This window comes from Mobula birostris, chromosome 7 (assembly GCF_030028105.1).
Source record: "Mobula birostris isolate sMobBir1 chromosome 7, sMobBir1.hap1, whole genome shotgun sequence".
In the NCBI taxonomy this organism is placed as follows: domain Eukaryota; kingdom Metazoa; phylum Chordata; class Chondrichthyes; order Myliobatiformes; family Myliobatidae; genus Mobula; species Mobula birostris.
In genome coordinates, this window is record NC_092376.1 from 1,378,197 (window position 1) to 1,400,079 (window position 21,883).

The 21,883-nt window shown below is 46.8% G+C and overlaps 2 protein-coding genes across 2 annotated transcripts in view; one reads left to right on the forward strand and one right to left on the reverse strand.

Annotated features, from left to right (window-relative positions):
* The window catches only part of LOC140200632 (dynein heavy chain domain-containing protein 1), a 234,934-nt gene extending 229,293 nt beyond the window's left edge, over positions 1–5,641 (forward strand). Inside the window, exon 43 of the mRNA XM_072264203.1 lies at positions 5,249–5,641. Within this exon, the coding sequence (XP_072120304.1) occupies positions 5,249–5,596 (348 nt within the window). The 3' untranslated portion in view covers positions 5,597–5,641. The remainder of the gene's footprint in view (positions 1–5,248) is intronic.
* Positions 5,642–14,336: 8,695 nt separating this feature from the next.
* The window catches only part of LOC140199936 (F-box/WD repeat-containing protein 7-like), a 229,626-nt gene continuing 222,079 nt past the window's right edge, over positions 14,337–21,883 (reverse strand). Inside the window, exons 12-13 of the mRNA XM_072262424.1 lie at positions 21,058–21,268; positions 14,337–15,007 (exon numbers count right to left, since the gene is read on the reverse strand). Of these exons, the coding sequence (XP_072118525.1) occupies positions 14,739–15,007; positions 21,058–21,268 (480 nt within the window). The 3' untranslated portion in view covers positions 14,337–14,738. The remainder of the gene's footprint in view (positions 15,008–21,057; positions 21,269–21,883) is intronic.

Below are 21,883 nucleotides of genomic sequence, written 5' to 3' on the forward strand. Positions count from 1 at the left end.
CAGAGCTTGATTTGTCAGGACGTCAACGGTTATGGTGGGAAAGCAGTTTGGGCTTGAAGGGGATAATAAATCAGCCATGATGGAATGGTGGCGCAGACTCAATGGGCCAAATGGCCTAATTCTGGCCTTTTTTTGTTTTATGGTTTCCCTTGTCACTATAGCTTCTGCAGACAAATGCTTAGCATTCACACCTCAAAAAATGTAGCCCAACCTCACCTCATCCACTCTGATAGAACCTTTCTCCCTTTTACATGCTGCTGTGGTTCTGGGCAGGAAAGGCAGCTCCATTGAAACTTGCACCTATCTAAACTCCTGTCTGCCCCTTTCAGTCATCATGTGGGGTTGTATTATAGACCACCCAGTAGTCAGCGATAATTGGAGGAGCAAATCTGCAGAGAGATAGCAGGCAACTGCCGGAAACATAAAGTTGTGGTGGTAGAGGATTTTGATTTTCCACGTATTGATTGGGACTCCCATACTGTTAGGGGTCTAGATGGTTTAGAGTTTGTAAAATGTGTTCAGGAAAGTTTTCTAAATCAATATTTAGAGGGACCAACAAGAGGGGATGCAATATTGGATCTCCTATTAGGAAACAAGTTAGGACAAGTGACAGAAGTATGTGTAGGGGAGCACTTTGATTCCAGTGATCATAACACCATTAGTTTCAATTTGATCATGAATAAAGATAGATCTGGTCCTAGGGTTGAGATTCTGAACTGGAAGAAGGCCAAATTTGAAGAAATGAGAAAGGATCTAAAAAGCGTGGATTGGGACAGGTTGTTCTCTGGCAAAGATGTGATCGGTAAGTGAGAAGCCTTCAAAGGAGAAATTTTGAGAGTGCAGAGTTTGTATGTTCCTGTCAGGATTAAAGGCAAAAGAATAGGAATAAGGAACCTTGGTTCTCAAGGGATATTGAAACTCTGATAAAAAAGAAGAGACAGTTGTATGACATGTATAGGAAACGGAGTAAATAAGGTGCTTGAGGAGTATAAAAAGTGAAAGAAAATACTTAAGGAAATCAGGAGGGCTAAAAGACTTGGCAGTCAAAGTGAAGGATAATCCAAAGAGTATTTACAGGTATATTAAGAGTAAAAGGATTGTAAGGGATAAAATTGGTCCTCTTGAAGATCAGAGTGGTCGGCTATGTGCGGAACCAAAAGAAATGGGGGAGATCTTAAATGGGTTTTTTTGCATCTGTACTTACTAAGGAAACTGGCATGGAGTCAATGGAAATAAGGCAAACAATTAGTGAGGTCATGGAACCTATACAGATTGAGGAGGAGGAGGTGCTTGCTATCTTGAGGCAAATCAGAGTAGATAAATCCCCAGGACCTGACAGGGTGTCCCCTCAGACCTTGAAGGAGACTAGTGTTGAAATTGCAGGGGCCCTGGCAGATATATTTAAAATGTCGGTATCTATGGGTGAGGTGCCGGAGGATTGGAGGATAGCTCATGTTGTTCCGTTATTTAAAAAAGGATTGAAAAGTAATCTGGGAAATTAAAGCCCGGTAAGTTTGATGGCGGTAGTAGGTAAATTATTGCAAGGAGTACTAAGAGATAGGATCTACAAGTATTTGGATAGACAGGGACTTATTAGGGAGAGTCAACATGGTTTTGTGCGTGGTAAGTCATGTTAACCAATCTGTTAAGAGTTTTTCGAGGAGGTTACCATGAAAGTGGATGAAGGGAAGGCAGTGGATGTTGTCTACATGGACTTCAGTAAGGCCTTTGACAAGGTCCCGCATGGGAGGTTAGTTAGGAAAATTCAGTCGCTAGGTATACATGGAGAGGTGGTAAATTGGATTAGACATTGGCTCAATGGAAGAAGCCAAAGAGTGGTAGTAGAGGATTGCTTCTCAGAGTGGAGGCCTGTGACTAGTGGTGTGCCACAGGGATCAGTGCTGGGTCCATTGTTATTTGTCATCTATATCAATGATCTGGATGATAATGTGGTAAATTGGATCAGCAAATTTGCTGACTATACAAAGATTGGAAGTGTAGTGGACAGTGAGGAAGGTTTTCAAAGCTTGTAGAGGGACTTGACCAGCTGGAAAAATGGGCTAAAAAATGGCAGATGGAGTTTAATACGACAAGTGTGAGGTATTGCACTTTGGAAGGACAAACCAAGGTAGAACATACAGGGTTAATGGTAAGGCACTGAGGAGTGCAGTAGAACAGAGGGATCTGGGAATACAGATACAAAATTCCCTAAAAGTGGCGTCACAGGTAGATAGGGTCATAAGGAGAGCTTTTGGTACATTGGCTTTTATTAATCAAAGTATTGAGTATCAGAGCTGGAATGTTATGATGAGGTTGTATAAGGCATTGGTGAGGCCGAATCTGGAGTATTGTGTTCAGTTTTGGTCACCAAATTACAGGAAGGATATAAATAAGGTTGAAAGAGTGCAGAGAAGGTTTACAAGGATGTTGCCAGGACTTGAGAAACTCAGTTACAGAGAAAGGTTCAATAGGTTAGGACTTTATTTCCTGGAGTGTTGAAGAATGAGGGGAGATTTGATAGAGGTATATAAAATTATGATGGGTATAGATAGAGTGAATGCAAGCAGGCTTTTTCCACTGAGGCAAGAGGAGAAAAAAAACCAGAGGACATGGGTTAAGGGTGAGGGGGGAAAAGTTTAAAGGGAACATTGGGGGGGCTTCTTCACACAGAGAGTGGTGGGAGTATGGAATGAGCTGCCAGATGAGGTGGTAAATGCGGGTTCTCTTTTAACATTTAAGAATAAATTGGACAGATACATGGATGGGAGGTGTATGGGGGGGATATGGTCCGTGTGCAGGTCAGTGGGACTAGGCAGAAAATGGTTCGGCACAGCCAAGAAGGACCAAAGGGCCTGTTTCTGTGCTGTAGTTTCTCTATGGTTTCTATGTAGCGTCCATGCAGAGACACCATTCCCTCTGGCCTGATGCCACTTCCTTCCTCATTCTGTAGTGAGATCAGGAAGATTGAATGGTACAGCACGGGGACAGGCCATTCGGACCACAGTGTTGTGCTGACCCAACTAAAAACCAAATCAAAAACACCCAGACACTAATCCCTCCTACCTACACAGTGTCCATATCCCTCCCACCCACACTGTCCCCGCGTCCCCCCCCGCCCGCACCGTGTCCGCGTCCCCCCCGCCCGCACCGTGTCCGCGTCCCCCCCGCCTGCACCGTGTCCCCCCCCCCGCCCGCACCGTGTCCGCGTCCCCCCCGCCCGCACCGTGTCGGCGTCCCCCCCCCCCGCCCGCACCGTGTCCGCGTCCCCCCCCGCCCGCACCGTGTCCGTATCCCTCCATCTTCCTTACGTCCATGGGCCTATCCAAACGTCAATTAAAAGTCCCCAATGTTTTTGCCTCTACCACCACCCCAGGCAGCACATTCCAGGCATCCACAACTCTCTGAGTAAAAACTTACCCCTCACATCTCCTTTGAACCAACCCCCTGTCACCTTAAAAGCATGCCCTCTGGTGTTAGACATTTCTACCCTGGGAAACAGAGACCCTCAGTCCATTCTATCTATAATTTTGTAAACCTCCATCAGATCTCCCCTCAGCCAGAGAAAACAACCCAAATTTACCCAGCCTCTCATTATAGTACATGCCCTGAAAGGCCAGTCCCCTGGCCAGGCTCATTACTCAACACCAGATCCAGTACAGCAGTACAGCCCCTCCTCTCGTTGGACCACATATTGATTTAAGTGGCAAGAGAGGGTACCAGATGTGGAGGTGCTCAAACGTGCTGGGACAGTCAGCGCAGATTGCTTATTACAGCTTCACAGCTGCGTTGGATTGGTCATGTCATAAGAATGAGCGATGATCGTTTACCCAGAGCTGTTTTCTGTGGCGAGCTACATGAAGGAAAGGGGAAGCATGGTGGTCAGAAGCTGCCCTACAAAGATGTGCTCAATCGCCAGTTGAAGAACACTGACATGAATGGCAACACCTGGGAAAAAATGCTTTGGATGGAAGAAGTTGGCACTGCACTGTCAAGAAGTCGATCCCAGCTATTGAGGAGAAAAGGCAGAAGAAATATGAAGCAGGTCACGAATGCAGACGTTCGGTGCTAGACCTGTCAAATCATAAATGCAACCGATGTGGGAGACAGTGCTGATCCAACGCTGGTCTTGTGGCCCATAAACGTGCCTGTAGAGACTAAAGTCTCACATCGAAATCGATGGACAGCCGAAAAAGAAGATTGATTTAGGAAACCTTCCTGGATACAAACTCAGCCCCATCTAAACCCCTGACACTAAGAAGGTCTTAGTTTATGTTATCGAAGTTGAAATCCCCCATGACAACAACCCTATTGTTTTCACACACTTCCTTAATCTGATTACATATTTGTTCCTCAATGTCCCAGTGGCTACTCGGGGGTCTGTAGTACAACCTCATCAGCGTGATTGCACCCTTCCCACTCCTGAGTTCCACCCGAATGGACTCATTCTGACCCCTCCAGTACGTCTCCCCCCAGTGCAGCTGTGATGTTGTCCCTGATTAGCAGTGCAACTCCCCCCCCACCCCACCACCTCTTTTACCTCCTCCTCTATCTTTCTCTAGAACTTCAAAAACATGGTACATTAATCACCCATTTGTGCCCTGCTCTCAGCTGAGTACTGTATCAGTAATGGCTACATCACAGTTCCATGTACTGATCCATGCTCTTCAGTTCATCAACCTCACCCAGAATACTATCATTAAAATATACACACTTCAAACCATCCGACCCATTGTATCCGTTACTTCAATTTTGCCTTCCAGTACTTTTCCTGACTTCTGCCTCTGGTTCAACCCTTCCCTGACTGTCCTGGGGCTCTGGTTCCCAGCTCCCTAGTTTAAACTCTCCCTGAGTGAAAGGGCAACGAGGGCAGATTCAGCACGGGAATGGGTGAGGGATGGATGGCAGGTCCTCACTGAGTGTGGGGAAGGGCGAGGCCTGGCTGGCATGGTATGACTGGGCCCAGTGGCCTGCTGACCACTGTTGATCTGGTCAAACATGCACTGTCGATCAGGAGGGGCAGGGACTAGATTAGATTAGGTTTGCCACATGTACATATATAGTGAAATATGTCTTCAATGACCAACAGTCTAAATATGGCCGGAGGTAGTGCAGAAGTGTTGCCGGCCCAAGCTGTAATAACATTATGTTAACTGCCATATTACTGTGCAGATAGGGTTCCTTCCAATTCCTCCACATAGCTCCTAAGCCAGGAACTGAACATTTAAACCAATTTTTTTCTATCTTCCAGGTGCTGAGCATCTTCCTCCCTCCCACCAGTCCTCCAGGGAATGGCGTCTACATAACTGGGCTCCAGTTACACGGAGCCCTGTGGGATAACAGGTTGGGTCTACTGCAAGACACGCTCTCTGACAAACCGTGCAGCATGCCAGTAGTGTTGTTCACAGCCGAAATAGCAACAGGGACATCAGACAGCCCTTCGCCTCACCCACAGTATGAGTGCCCTGTTTACCTGGGAGTGGAAAGCAAGGCCGTGGACCTGACGGACAACAACCTCATCACTTACCTCTCCCTTGGGTCGAAGATGGACGTCCTGGTGTGTGCCCAGAGGCGGGTTCACATTGTCAGCATTCTCTGAAGACCAGTTGCTCAGTGCCAACAGCTCGTCAAAAATAAACTTTGAAGAAGTAATAAAAATATATTTATACAAAAGTTAATCGGGCTGGTGTGGACATGTTAGGTAATGTGGCAATTAAAGAGTGGTGTCACCCACCCCGAATCATCAGTTCACTGCTTACGTCATAAAGATTCAACACATCCAGAGAGTCCACTTCTCCCCGCATAAAAAGGGTCCACGCTGTCAACATGAATCCCATTCTCCTGCATTAGCGATGGGCTTCGGCTAGGAAGAGGCGTCAGCTCTGTGTAAAGCATCTGTTAAGGTTTCCTTTTTGTTTTTTTCCTCTCTTACTGTACCATTTAAATGGCTGTGGTGTGTTCTTTGTGCCGGATGTTGGAGAACTGGGAGACTCAGAGTCTCCTGGGGAACTACATCTGTGTGAAGTACATCCAGCTGCAGCTCCTTGAAGACCGTGTTAGGGATCTGGAGCAGCAGCTGGATGACCTTCGGCTTGTACAGGAGAGTGAGGAGATAATCGATCAGAGTTACAGGGAAGTAGTCACCCGGAAGTTGCAGGAGACGAGTAGCTGGGTAACAGTCAGGAGAAATGGAAATGGCCAGTTACAGCAGAGCATCCCTGTGGCCATTTCCTTCAAAAACAAGTATACCGCTTTGGATACTTTTCTAGGGGATGACCTCCCGGGACAACGCCACGGCAAATGGGTTACAGGCACTGACCATGGGTCCGTGGTGCAGAAGTGAAAGAGAGAGAAGAAGGGAACGGTAGTGACAGGGGACTCAGTAGTCAGGGGAACAGACAGGAGATTCTGTGGACGTGAATGGGACACTCGGATGGCATGTTGCCACCCAGGTACCAGGATCAGGGATGACTCAGATCGCATCCACATTTTCGAGAGGGAGGGAGAGCAGACAAATGTCTTGGTACATATTGGTACTAATGACATAGGAAGGAAAAGCAACGAGGTCCTGAAAAGAGAATTGAGAGAGCTAGGTAGAAAGATGAGAAACAGGATCTCCAGGGTAGTAATTTCTGGATTGCTGCCTGTGCCATGCACCAGTGAGAGTAGAAACAGGATGATTTGGCAGATAAATGTGTGGCTGAGAAGCTGGTGTGGGGGGCAGGGCTTCAGGTTGTTGGATCATTGGGATCTCTTCGGGGGGAGGTATGACCTGTAAAAAAATTGATGGGTTGCACCTGAACCTGGTGGGGACCAATATTCTCACAGGCAGCTTTGTTAGAGCTGTTGGGGAGGGTTTAAACTAACTTGGCAGGGGGTTGGGAACCAGAGTGAAGGGACTCAGGAAAGAATTAATGGTAAAAAAGTGAAGATAGCGTGCGGTCAGATTGTCAGGAAGGGCAGGCAGGTGATGGGGCTTAGTTGCAGCCAACAGGCTGAATATGAAATCATTAGGGATGAAGAATCAGAAAGGATAGCAAATACGGTACTCAAAGTGTTGTATCGAAATGTGCGTAGTATAAGAAATAAGGTGGATGATCTTGTTGCAATATTACAGATTGCCAGGTGTGATGTTGTGGCCATCACTGAATCGTGGCTGAAGGATGGTTGTATTTGGGAGCTGAATGTCCAACATTGTACATTATATTGGAAGGATAAGGTGGTAGGCAGTGGGAGTGGTGTGGAAAGGTATGACATAGGATTGGAAGATGTTGAATCCTTGTGGGTTGAGTTAAGAAACTGCAAGGGTAAAAGGACATTGATGGCAGTTATATAAAGGCCTCCCAACAGTGGCTGGGAGGTGGACCACAGGTTACAACAGGAAATAGAAAAGGTGAGTCAAAGGGCAATGTTACAGTAGTCAGGGGAGATTTTAACATGCAGGTCGATTGGGAAAATCAGGTTGGTAACAGATCTCAAGAGAGTGAGTTTGTTGAATGCTTAAGAGATGGCTTTTGAGAACAGTTGGTCGTGGAGCCTACTAGGGAATCAGCTATACTAGATTGGGTGTTATGTAATGAACTGGAGGCGATTAAGGATCTTAAGACAAAAGAACACTTCAGAACCAGTGATCACAATATGATTGAGTTCAACTTGAAATTTCATAGGGAGGAAGTAAAGTCTGATGTACAGTACTGTATTTCAGTGGAGTAAAGGAAATTACAGTGGTTTGAGAGAGGAGTTGGCCACAGTAAATTGGAAGGAGCTGCTGGCAGGGACGTCAGCAGAGCAGCAATGGTGTGTGTTTCTGGAAAAAATGAGGAAGGTGCACGACATGTGTATTCCAAAAATGAAGAAATACTCAAATGGTAAAATAGTACAACCATGGCTGACAAGGGAAGTCAAAGCTAACGTAAAAACAAAAGAGAGGGGAGGATTGGGAGGTTTTTAAAAACCTTCAGAGAGCAACTAAAAAGTCATTAGAAGGGAAAAGATGAAATATGAAAGCAAGCTAGCAAATCATATCAAAGTGGACAGTAAAAACTTGCTCAGATATGTTAAAAATGAAAGAGAAATGAGAGTGGACATACGGTTATGGATCGCCAGAAAATCAGGCAGGAGAAGTAATAACGGGGGAGAAGGAGATACCTGATGAACTAAATGAGTACTTTGCATCAGTCTTCACTGTGGAAAACACTGGCAGTATGCCTGATGTGTGAAGGAAGAGAAGTGGGTGCAGTTACTATTACAAGAGAGAAGGTGCTCAAAAAGCTGAAAGACCTAAAGGTACATTTGCCTCCCAGGTGCCAGGGTCCAGGATGTTTCAGATTGCATCCACGATATCCTGCAGTGGGAGGGAGAACAGCCAGAGGTCGTGGTACATACTGGTACCAATAATAGGTAGGAAAAGGGAAGAGGTCCTGAAAACAGACTACAGGAAGGAAGTTGAGAAGCAGGACCACAAAGGTAGTTATCTTGGGAATACTGCCTGTGACATGTGACAGTGAATATAGGAATACAATGAGGTGGAGGTTAAATGCGTGGCTGAGGGATTGGAGCAGGGGGCAGGGATTCAGATTTCTGGATCATTGGGACCTCTTTTGGGTCAGGTGTGACCTGTACAAAAAGAACGGGTTACACTTGAATCCCTGGGGGACCAATATCCTGGTGGGGAGGTTTGCTAAGGCTACTGGGGAGAGTTTAAACTAGAATTGTTGGGGGGGGGGGGAACCGAACTGAAGAGACTGGGGAAGAGGTGGTTGGCTCATAAATAGAGAAAGCTTGGAGACAGGGTGTGAGGGAGGATAGGCAGGTGATAAAGAAGGGACGCGCTCAGACCAACTGTTTGAGATTTGTATATTTTAACGCAAGGAGTATTGTGAACAAAGCGGATGAGCTTAGAGCGTGGATCAGTACTTGGAGCTATGATGTGGTGGCCATTACAGAGACTTGGATGGCTCAGGGACAGGAATGGTTACTTCAAGTGCCAGGTTTTTAGATGTGTGAGCCACGGTGGCAGGGCCGCTGGCACTCAGTCTGGTTCTGTGGTGCAGAAGGGTGGGACAGAGAAGAGGAGAGCTGTCATCACTGGAGATTATATAGTCAGGGGAGCAGACAGGAGATTTTGTGGACGTGAGGACACCTGCATGGTTTGTTGCCTCCCGGGTGCCAGGGTCCGGGATGTCTCTGACCGGGTGCACAACATCCTGGTATAAGAGGGAAAGCAACCAGAAGTCGTGATACATGTTGGTACCAATGACATAGGCAAGAAGAGGGATGAGGTTCTGAAGTGTGAGTTTCGGGAACTAGGCAGAAAGCTGAAGAACAGGACCTCAAGGGTGACGTTCTCAGGATTGTAAAGCCAGATCTAATATATAGAGAGGCTTTGAGGAAAGAGAAGAAGATTAGATGGTGTAAAGGTAGTAAGGTAGAAGGGCTAAAGTGTGTGTACCTCAATGCAAGAAGCATCAGGAACAAAGGTGATGAACTGAGAGCTTGGATACATACATGGAATTATGATGTAGTGGCCATTACAGAGACTTGTCTGGCACCTGGGCAGGAATGGATTCTCAATATTCCTGGATTTCAGTGCTTTAAAAGGGATAGAGAGGGGGAAAAAGGGGAGGAGGGGTGGCATTACTGGTCAGGGATACTATTACAGCTACAGAAAGGGTGGGTAATGTAGCAGGATCCTCTTTTGAGTCAGTATGGGTGGAAGTCAGGAACAGGAAAGGAGCAGTTACTCTATTGGGGGTATTCTGTAGGCCCCCTGGTGGCAGCAGAGATACCGAGCAACACACATAAAAGTTGCTGGTGAATGCAGCAGCCCAGGCTGCATCTATAGGAAGAGGTACAGTCGACGTTTCGGGCCGAGACCCTTCGTCAGGACTAACTGAAAGAAGAGCTAGTAAGAGATTTGAAAGTGGGAAGGGGAGGGGGAGATCCAAAATGATAGGAGAAGACAGAGGTGGGGGATGGAGCCAAGAGCTGGACAGGTGATAGGCAAAAGGGATATGAGAGGATTCTGGGACAGGAGGTCCGGGGAGAAGGAAAAGGGGAAGGGGGGGGGGGAACCCAGAGGATGGGCAAGGGGTATAGTCAGAGGGGAGAAAAAGGAGAGAGAGAAAAAGAATGTGTGTATATAAATAACGGATGGGGTACGAGGGGGAGGTGGGGCATTAGCGGAAGTTAGAGAAGTCGATGTTCATGCCATCAGGTTGGAGGCTACCCAGACGGAGTATGAGGTGTTGTTCCTCCAACCTGAGGGTGGCTTCATCTTTACATTAGAGGAGGCCGTGGATAGACATGTCAGAATGGGAATGGGACGTGGAATTAAAATGTGTGGCCACTGGGAAATCCTGCTTTCTCTGGCGGACAGAGTGTAGGTGTTCAGCGAAACAATCTCCCAGTCTGCGTCGGGTCTCGGCAATATATAGAAGGCCACATTGGTAGCACCGGACGCAGTATATCACCCCAGCCGACTTACAGGTGAAGTGTCACCTCACCTGGAAGGACTGTCTGGGGCCCTGAATGGTGGTAAGGGAGGAAGTGTAAGGGCATGTGTAGCACTTGTTCCGCTTACACGGATAAGTGCTGGGAGGGAGATCAGTGGGGATGAATGGACAAGGGAGTTGCGTAGGGAGCGATCCCTGCGGAAAGTGGGGGTGGGGGGGGAGGGAAAGATGTGCTTAGTGGTGGGATCCCGTTGGAGGTGGCGGAAGTTACAGAGAATAATATGTTGGACCTGGAGGCTGGTGGGGTGGTAGGTGAGGACCAGGGGAACCCTATTGCTAGTGGGGTGGCGGGAGGATGGAGTGAGAGCAGATGTGTGTGAAATGGGGGAGATGTGTTTGAGAGCAGAGTTGATGGTGGAGGAAGGGAAGCCCCTTTCTTTAAAAAAGGAGGACATCTCCCTCGTCCTGGAATGAAAAGCCTCATCCTTAGAGCAGATGCGGCGGAGACGGAGGAATTGCGAGAAGAGGATGGCATTTTTGCAAGAGACAGGGTGAGAAGAGGAATAGTCCAGATAGCTGTGAGAGTCAGTAGGCTTATAGTAGACATCAGTAGATAAGCTGTCTCCAGAGATAGACAGAAAGATCGAGAAAGGGGAGGGAGGTGTCAGAAATGAACCAGGTAAACTTGAGGGCAGGGTGAAAGTTGGGGGCAAAGTTAATGAAGTCAGTGAGCTCAGCATGCGTGCAGGAAGCAGCGCCAATGCAGTCGTCAATGTAGCGAAGGAAAAGTGGGGGACAGATACCAGAATAGGTTTGGAACATAGATTGTTCCACAAAGCCAATAAAAAGGCAGGCAGAGCTAGGACCCACATGGGTGCCTTTAGTTTGGAGGAAGTGGGAGAAGCCAAAGGAGAAGCTAAGAGTAACTTTTAAATAAGTCTTATTTCAGTGGTTGGCAAATTGATGGAGAAGCTCCTGAGAGGCAGGATTTATGAACAGTTGGAGAGGCATAATATGATTAGGAGTAGTCAGCATGGCTTTGTGAAAGGCAGGTCATGCCTTATAAGCCTGATTGAATTTTTTGAGGATGTGATGAAGGAAGAGCAGTAGATGTAGTATATATGGATTTAAGCAAGGCATTTGATAAGGTACCCCATGCAAGGCTTATTGAGAAAGTAAGAAGTCATGGGATCCAGGGGGACATTGCTTTGTGGATCCAGAACTGGCTTGCCCACAGAAGGCAAAGAATGGTTGTAGATGGGTCATATTCTGCATGGAGGTCAGTCACCAGTGGTGTGCCTCAGGGATCTGTTCGTGATTCTCTTCTCTTCTCTTCGTGATTTTTATAAATGACCTGGATGAGGAACTGGAGGGATGACACAAAGGTTGGGGGTGTTGTGGATAGTGTGGAGGGCTGTCAGAGGTTACAGCAGGACATTGATAGAATGCAAAACTGGGCTGAGAAGTGGCAGATGGAGTTCAACCCAGATAAGTGTGAAGTGGTTCATTTTGGTAACCACAATGATGGCAGAATACAGTATTAATGGTTAGACTCTTGGCAGTGTGGAGGATAAGAGGGATCTTGGGGTCCAAGTCCATTGGGTGCTCACAGCAGCTGTGTGGTTTGACTCTGTGGTTAAGAAGGCATATGATGTATTGGCCTTCATCAATCGTGGAATTGAATTTAGGAGCTGAGAGGTAATGTTGCAGCTATATAGGACCCTCGTCAGACCCCACTTGGAGTACTGTGTTCAGTTCTGGTCGCCTCACTACAGGAAGGATGTGGAAGCCATAGAAAGGGTGCAGAGGAGATTTACAAGGACGTTGCCTGGATTGGGGAGCCCACCTTATGAGAATAGGTTGAGTGAACTCAGCCTTTTCTCCTTGGAGTGACAGAGGATGAGAGGTGACCTGATAGAGGTGTATAAGATGATGAGAGGTATTGACTGTGTGGATATTCAGAGACTTTTTCCCAGGGTTGAAATGATTGCCACAAGAGGACACAGGTTTAAGGTGCTGGGGAGTAGGTACAGAGGAGATGCCAGGGGTTAGTTTTTTACTCAGACAGTGTTGAGTATGTGGAATGGGCTGCCGGCAACGGTGGTAAAGGCGGACACAATAGGGTCTCTTAAGAGACTTTTGGATAGGCACATGGAGCTTAGAAAAATAGAGAGCTATGGGTAAGCCTGGTAATTTCTAAGGTAGGGACATGTTTGGCACAACTTTGTGGGCTGAAGAGCCTGTACTGTGCTGTAGGTTTTCTATGTTTGTATTATTAGTGAAGTGATGAAAATAGAACATATGGAACAAAGAATAGTACAGCACAGTACAGGCCCTTCAGCCCACAATGTTGTGCCAACCCTTAAACCCTGCCTCCCATATAACATCCCCACCTTAAATTCTTCCATATACCTGTCCAGTGGTCTCTTAAGTTTCACTAGTGTACATGCCTCCACCAGGCAGTGCATTCCACACACCAACCACTCTCTGAGTAAAAAACCTTCCTCTAGTATCCCCCTTGAACTTCCTTAAAGCCATGTCCCCTTGTATTGAGCAGTGGTGCCCTGGGGAAGAGGTGCTGGCTATCCACTCTATCTATTCCTCTTAATATCTTGTACACCTTTATCATGTCTCCTCTCATCCTCCTTCTCCAAAGAGTAAAGCCCTAGCTCCCTTAAAATGTAGCAAGAATACGAAGAGTTAGGGCATTTTTAGTGAAGTGATGTGCTTCCTGGCAATTTTTTTATTTAAAAATACAGCACGGTAACAAGCCCCAAAACCTTCCGGCCCAATGAGCCCCCACAACCCAATTGCACCAATGTGACCAATTAACAAACTAACCCGTGTATCTCTGGATTGTGGGAGGAAACTGGAGCACCTGGAAGAAACCCACACAGTCACAGGGAGAACACACAGTACAAACTCCTTACAAGCAGCTGTGGGAGGAATCCTGCTGTATCTCTCTGTGACTGTAGCGAAGGTCTGAAACTCTGAGCCACTGGCTGCCTGCACTGGGGACGTGGATTAGTTTCCAGTTCAAGCTTAATTGTCATTTGACCATACATGAATACAGCCAAATGAAACAATGTTTCTCCAGGGTCAAGGAAGTTGTCTTGATCTAGCTCATCTTCCACAAAACACTGGAGGGCAATATCCCCATTTCAGTACGGATTCCAGCATGTCCATCGAGGCCTTGGCTCTCTCCCACTCTGCTTCAGTGTCTGTTCTTCGGGGTGTCTGCAACAGGTGACACCACAGCATGAGGGCCTGGTCTGCACAACAACAGAGGCAACGCAGCACCCACCATCGATTGCGCCAATGAACCAGTGAACTGGGCTTGAGGTATTCTTGCGATCACAAGAAAAACACCTAAGACAATCACTTGCACTGTTGTGGGAACCGTGCATTGCTTCTACACAACAAAGGTAAGCAATTAGTCCAGGCAACAACATGGTACACAACTCCATCACTATTGAGCAACTCACTATTGGGGTGTACCTGCAATACTTGGATGTTCTTAATATCCAACAATGTCTTTCAATTGTAAAACAGGTTTAAAGGACAAACAATTACACCTTTGTCTGGACCCCAAGAGGACGTTGTGATTATGTGCGATGCCATCTCACCAAAAGAGGCAGCACCAACCAATCTTTATTTCAATGTTTTTTCCCCTCTTTTTCAATAAAGCACAGCATTTATAGCTTAGTGCTGTTGCTTAAATCCCAAAGGTTTATGCAAGATGAGTGGGGAAGGTAAGGGATAGTGAAAACCTTATACATGCTCACACACATACACACACCATTTACCATCATCCTCTCTCTCACACAAGTTTCCACACACTGCTACACAATTTCACTATACAGACATAGTTAAGGACGCTTTACCTCATTGTCACATAGATACACTTTTATATAATATACAGATAGAACCATTTTATGTACAAGTTTCTGTTTCTAACAATTTTGGCAAGTCTCTAAGGTGTCTCCAAGTGTCTCGTCTTCGAGACAGATGGATGTCCTGTGATGGCTCAGTTCTAAGGTGCTTTAAGTATTTCCCAAATTGCTTCCCGCATGAGTGCTATAGGCTTGCAACGGCAGACCAGCTGGCCCCGCTCCGGAGGGGCACCACTACCCCTTATGGGGTTGCTGCAGATCCACCTCTGGTTTTCCCCCACAAGGTCAAGTCTTCTTTGGCAAACTGGAATGGACAGCAGGGAGGTTGACGCAGCTTGCTGCTTGTGGTCAGGGGTCAGGAGTGCATAGCAGCACACCGCCTCACAAACTACCCTCACTTCATGTCCACGTCGAAGTCCAGCACCAGCAGCTTCGTCTCCTCTGTACCATTCCGACTGCCCACTGCACAAATTAGCTTTGTCTTAGAAGCTCGGAGCCGCCACACAACACCGCCACTGCCACCACTCTCAAGTGCCACCAGATTGCGAATGAATTCGCCAGTTTTGAGGTCCCATAATTTAACTGTCCCATCGTCCGAGCTGGTGACAACAAACTTCTGGATGAACTGCAGGCAGGTAACAGCACTCTGATGTTTGTTCGGACCTGTGATGGGAAACAGAATGGGTGTGCATTGAGAAGTTGAATTTCACTCAAGCCTGAATCATTCTCGAGCACTGATATAGTCCCAACCTCCTCACACCAGTGAACGCCTCCCCTAAAGTTCACACCTGAGCAAGACATGGGAGCGAGCTCCAACAATGATGCCCTAAAACAGCGGATCACAGCCCTATTACCAAGGGTCAGAACGATTCTGGCTATTAGTGAAGACATAGGTCCATCAAGTCTGCTCTGCCATTTCAGTGTGGCTGATTCATTTCCCTCTCAACCCCATCCTCCTGCCTTCTCCCTGTAATCCTCACATCTTGACTAATGAAGAATCTTATCAATCTCCACATTAAATATGCCCAATGACCTGGCCTCCACAGCCGCCTGTGGCAACGAAGAGAATGTAGAACAGTAGAGTAGAGGAACAGGCCCTTCAGCCCACAATGTTGTGCTGAACCAATTAAATTAGTAAACCAATAGCCAACTAGACTAATTTCTTCTGCCTCCATATAGTTCCAGTTTCCTCACATTCATGTGTCTACCTAAAAGTCTCTTAAAAGTCCCTAATGTATTTACTTCTACCAGCACCCCAGGCAGCCTCTTCCAGGCACTCACCACTCTGTTTAAAAAACTTGCCCCTCACATCTCCTTTAAAATCACCCCCTCTAATGTCAAATGGATGCCTTCTCATTTTAGTCATTTCAACCCTGGGAAGAAGATAGAAACATAGAAAGCCTACAGCACAATACAGGCCCTTCAGCCCACAATGCTGTGCCCAACATGTATTTAATTACCTAGGGTTACCCATAGCCTTCTATTTTTCTAAGCTCCATGTACCTGTCCAGGAGTCTCTTAAAAGACCCTAATGTATCCGCCTCCACCACCGTTGCCAGCAGCCCATTCCACACACTCATCACTCTCTGAGTAAAAAACTTACCCCTGACATCTCCTCTGTACCTACTTCCAAGCACCTTAAAACTGTGCCCTCTCGTATTAGCCATTTCAGCCCTGGGAAAAAGCCTCTGACTATCCACACAATCAATGCCTCTCATTATCTTATACACCTCTATCAGCTCACCTCTCATTCTCCGTCACTCCAGGGAGAAAAGGCTGAGTTCACCCAACCTATTCTCATAAGGCATTCTCCTTAGGCACACGAAGACAAGATAGCGGCTATACTTCATTCAGAGTTTGAAGAGATTTGGCATGTCAACAAATACACTCAAAAGCTTCTATAGTTGTATCGTGGAGAGCATTCTGACAGGCTGCGTCACTGTCTGCTATGGAGGGGCTACTGCACAGGACTGAAAGAAGCTGCCGAAGGTTGTAAATCTAGTCAGCTCCATCTTGGGCACTAGCCTACAAAGTACCCAGGACATCTTTAAGGAGCGGTGTCTCGAAAGGGCAACGTCCATTATTAAGGACGCCCAGCACTCAGGGCATGTCCTTTTCTCACTGTTACCATCAGGTAGGAGGTACAGAAACCTGAAGGCACACACTCAGCGATTCAGGAACAGCTTCTTCCCCTCTGCCAGATTCCCAAATGGACATTGAATCTTTGGACACTACCTCACTTTCTTTTAAATACAGTATTTCTGTTTTGGCACATTTTTAAAAAATCTATTCAACATACGTAATTGATTTACTTGTTTATATTTTTTCTCTGCTAGATTATGTATTACATTGAACTGCTGCTGCTAAATTAACAAATTTCACGTCACATGCCAGTGATAATAAACCTGATTCTGATTTCCAATCCAGGCAACATCCTTGTAAATCTTCTCTGCACCCTTTCTATGGTTTCCACATCCTTCCTGTAGTGAGGTGACCAGAACTGAACACAGTGCTCCAAGTGGGGTCTGACTAGGGTCCTATAGAGCTGTAACATTACCTCTTGGCTCTTAAGCTCAATCCCATGGTTGATGAAGCCCAATGCACTGTATGCCTTCTTAACTACACAGTCAACCTACGCAGCAACTTTGAGTGTTCTATGGACTCGGACCCCAAGATCCCTCTGATCCTCCACACTGTCAAGAGATTTACTATTAATACTATATTCTGTCATCATATTTGACCTACCAAAGTGAATCACCTCACACTTACCTGTTTTGAACTCCATCTGCCACTTCTCAGCCCAGTTTTGCATCTTATCAATGTCCTGCTTTAACCTCCGACAGCCCTCTACTCTATCCACAACACCCCCAACCTTTGTGTCATCAGCAAATCTGTCCCAGAACAGATCCTTGAGGAACACCACTGGTCACCAACCTCCATGCAGAATATGACCACTCTACAGCCACTCTTTGCCTTCTGTGGGCAAGCTAATTCTGGATTCTCAAAGCAAGGTCCCCTTGGATCCCATGCCTCCTTACTTTCTCAATAAGCCTTGCATGGTGTACCTTATCAAATGCCTTGCTGAAATCCACATACACTACATCTACTGCTCTTCCTTCATACTCTCTGTCTACGTACACAAAATGCTAGAGGAATTCACAGGCCAGGCTCTCTATGAAAAAGAGTAAAATTGGCAAAATTTGAATCCTGAAGTAAAGTGGAATTGAATCTAGTCTAGTCTAGTTGGAATCTAATCTAGTCCAATATCTAATTGGAATATTGTCAATAGTTTTGGACCCCATATCTCAAAAAGGATGTGTTGTCATTGGACGGAGTCCAGAGGAGGTTCACGAGGATGATTCTGGGAATGAAAGGGTTAACATACGAGGAGCGTTTGGCAGCTTTGGGCCTGTACTCACTGGAATTTAGAAGAATGTGGAATGGTATCATCGAAACCTACCGAATGTTGAAAGGACTAGATAGGGTGGATGTGGAGAGGATGTTTCCTCTGGTGGGGGTATCCAGAACTAGAGGGCACAATTGAGGGGCAACCTTTTAGAACAGAGGTAAGGAGGATTTTTTTTAAACCTGAGAGTAGTGAATCTGTGGAATGCTCTGCATTGGAAGCCAAGTCCGTGGGTATATTTAAAACAGAAGTTGATAGAAGTCCTGATTGGTCAGGGCATCAAAGGATATGGAAAGAAGCAGGTGTATAGGGTTGAGTGGGCTCTGGAAGCAGCCAGAAGGACAGAGTGGACTGATGGGCTGAATGGCCTAATTGTGCTTCTATGTTATGGTCATATCAGGACTGGGAGGAAAGATGAGGTCAGAGTAAGAAGGTGGATGGAGGAGAGGAAGAAGTGTATGGTTGTAGGTGATGGGTGAAACTGGGAGAAGGGGAGCGGTGAAGTAAACAGCTGGGAAGTTGATTGGTGAAAGGGCTAGAGAAGGGGGATCCGATAGGAAACTGTAGGAGACCATGGAAGAAATGGAAAGGGGAAGCGCACAAGAGGGAGGTGATGGGCAGGTAAGGAGATGAGGTGAGAGGGGGAAACAGGAATGAGGAATGGTGGTGGGGGAAATTAACAGAAGTTTGAGAAATCGATGTTCATGCCATCAGTTTGGAGGCTACCCAGATAGAGTATAAGCTGCTGCTCCTCCAACCTGAGTGGCAGTAGAGGAGGCCATGGACTGACATGCCGGAATAGGAATTGGAAGCAGAATCGTAAAAATGCCAGCCCCTTATCCCAGTTCCTCGGTCTCCACTGCACCTGCTCTCAGAATGAGACTTTTAATTCCAGAACGAATGAGATGTCCTTCTCCTTCAAAGAAAGCAGCTTTCCTCCCTCCACCATCAATGCTGACCTCACCCCTCCTCCTGCCACCCCACCAGGGATAGGGTTCCTCTTGTCCTCACCTACCACCCCACTGGCCTCTGCATCCAGCCCATAATTCTCTGTAACTTCTGCCAGCTGCAACAGGATCCTACCACCAAGTACATCTTTCCCTACCCCCCATTTTCTGCTTTCTGCAAGGACACTCCCTACACGACTCCCTTGTCTATTCATCCTCCCCCACTGATTTCCCACCTGCCTCTACACCCCCTTCCTAGCTACCATTCAGGGCCCCAAACAGTCCTTCCAGGTGAGGGACACTTCACCTCGGTGTGGCCTCCTGTTTATTGATGAGATCCAATGTAGATTGGGAGACCATTTCGCTGAACACCTTCGCTCTATCCGCCAGAAAATCTCATCCATTTCAATTCTACTTCCCATTCCGAAATGTCAGTCCATGGCCTCTCTACTGCTGCAATGAGGCCACACTCAGGTTGGAGGAGCAACACCTTACATTCCTTCTGGGTAGCCTCCAACCTGATGGCATGAACATCGATTTCTCAAACTCCTGGTAACTGACCCCAATTCACCATTCCTGTTTCCCTCTCACCTTATCTCCTTACCTGCCCATCACCTCCCTTTAGTGCTACACCCCTTCCCTTTCTTCCATGGTCTTCTACCGTCTCTTATCAGATTCCCCCTTCTCCAGCCCTTTATCGCTTTCACCAATGAACTTCCCAGCTTTTCACTTCACTCCTCTCCATTTCCCAGTTTTATCTGTCACCAGCCACTTCGCACTTCTTCCTCCCCTCCCCGCACCTTCTTACTCTTGACTTTTCATCTTCTTTCCCCCAGTCCTGGTGAAGGGTCTCAGCCTGAAACTTCCAACTGTTTACTCTTCTCCATAGATGCTGCCTGGCCTGCTGAGTTACTCCAGCATCTTGTGTGTATTGCTTGGATTACCAGCATCTGCAGATTTTCTCGTGTTTGTGGTACTCTGCCTACTCTATCAATGCCTCTAAATCTTATAAACCTCACTCAGAACTCCCCCAGTCTCCACCTGTCCTGTTTATCCTTTCCACAGAACACCCCCCCCCCCCAACATTCTACAGGCTCTCACATGGCAGCAATGGTGAAGCATCAGTCTGCAAACTGCAGCCATTACAGTGTGATCACTAGCTGTGATATAGCTCAGCCCCTGTGAGTGCCTGACCTCAGCTCTGCGGGCAGATTGGTGAGTGCCATTCAGTTCTAGGTGTGGAAAAGCACCTTCTTTAATAGACACTGAACGCCAGTGCTTAGGAATGGAGATGAGGACTGTCCCAGCTACCAAGGGCAATCTAGATGAAAGGACTCAGCCCACAGTCCATTTCTTTCCCTAGATGTTGCTGGCCTGCTGAGCTCCTCCCACTCTGTGTGCCACCAGGAGATTAAACGGAATTCTCAAGGAGGAGGGTGAACATCCAGAAGTTATTGCTACCTATGGCGTACTGTGGGTAGGAAAAGGGATGAGGTCTTGAAGAGATAATACAGGGAGTTACGTAGAAAGCTGAAAAGCAGGACCTCCAGGTTAGCAAATTCTGGATTGCTGCCTATGCCTCACACCAGTGAGGATAAGGGTAGGATGATCTGGCAGATGAATGTGTAGCTGAGGAACTGGTACAGGAGGCAGGGTTTCAGAATTCAATATACAGGATGGACATGCAAAGACAAACTTGTATGGAGGTTTAAAACTTCTTCAACTCCACATTTGCCTCAATCTTCACGTTCACGCTCACCTCAATCAATCATGAGAATGATTCCAGGAATGGAAGGGTTTACATATGAGGGGTGTTTGATGGCTTTAGGTCTGTACTCGCTGGAGTTTAGAACAATGGGGCGGGGGGGGGGGAGAATCTCATTGAGGCCTATTGAATTTTGAAAGGACTAGAGTGGATGTGGAGAGTATGTTTCCTATAGTGAGTGAGCCTAGGACCAGAGCACACAGCCTCAAAATAGAGGGATGCCCATTTGGAACAAAGACAAGGAGGAACTTTTTTAGCTGGAGGGAGGTGCATCTGTGGAATTCATTGCCACAGACGGCTGAGAAGGTTAAGTCATTGAGTATATTTAAAGCAGAGGTTGATAGGTCCTTGGTTAGTCAGAGGTTAGAGAGAGAAGGCTGGAGAATGCAGTTAAGAGGGAGAATAAATCAGCCATGATGGAATGGTGGAACTGACTCAGTGGGCCTAATTCTCTGGATTAAACCTTGTGGCAGACCCTCAGGGAAGTCTCATCACCAGGCAAGCTCTTCAAGGGAAATTGATATCGGCCTCAGCTCTCAACCTCAGCCCCTACCACGTGAGTGAATGGTCTCTACTACAACTGTCTCAAACTCACCTTGTAATGTCTGCAGACACTGTCCTGTCTTGATATCCCAGATTTTCACAGTGGAATCAGCATTCCCAGACACCAGGATGTTGTCCTTCAGCTCCATACCACTGGTTAATGACTGGTGCCCCATTAACGTGTGTAAACAGTTGCCATTCTCTGCGTCCCACACCCGTATCGAAGTGTCAAGGGATCCGCTGACAATATGTACGCCATCATACTGAGCAAAGGCGAGGGGAGAAAACAGAAACAAGCAAATCAGCTGGCATCACAATAATCTCCATTTCAGATACAGATTCATTGATCACGTATTTCGAAACATACAGTGAAATGTGATGTTTGCGCTAACAGCCAACACACTCAGGGATGAACCTGGGGCAACCCGCGAGTGTCGTCGCAGATTCCAGCACCAACTCAGCAGCCTCACAGTGTTCAGCAGAACAACACAAGCAGCAGCAACAAAACATGACAACAAAAGCACAACCAGCCCCCTTTAATAAAATCATAAGATATAGGGGCAGAATTAGGCCCTTTTGACCATCAGGTCTGTTCCACCATTTGAGCATGGCTGATCTATTTCCCTCTTAACCCCATTCTCCTACTTTCTCCCCACAACCTTTCATGCCCTGACTGATCAAGAATCTGTCAACCTCCGCCTTAAATACACCCAATTACTTGGGCTCCACAGCCATCTGTGGCAATGAATTACACAGACTTACCACCCTCTGGCTGAAGAAATTCCTCATCTCCATTCTAAATGGATGCCCACTCTGAGGTTGTGCCTTCTGGTCCGGGGCTCACCCATTATAGGAAACATCCTCTCCACATCCACTCT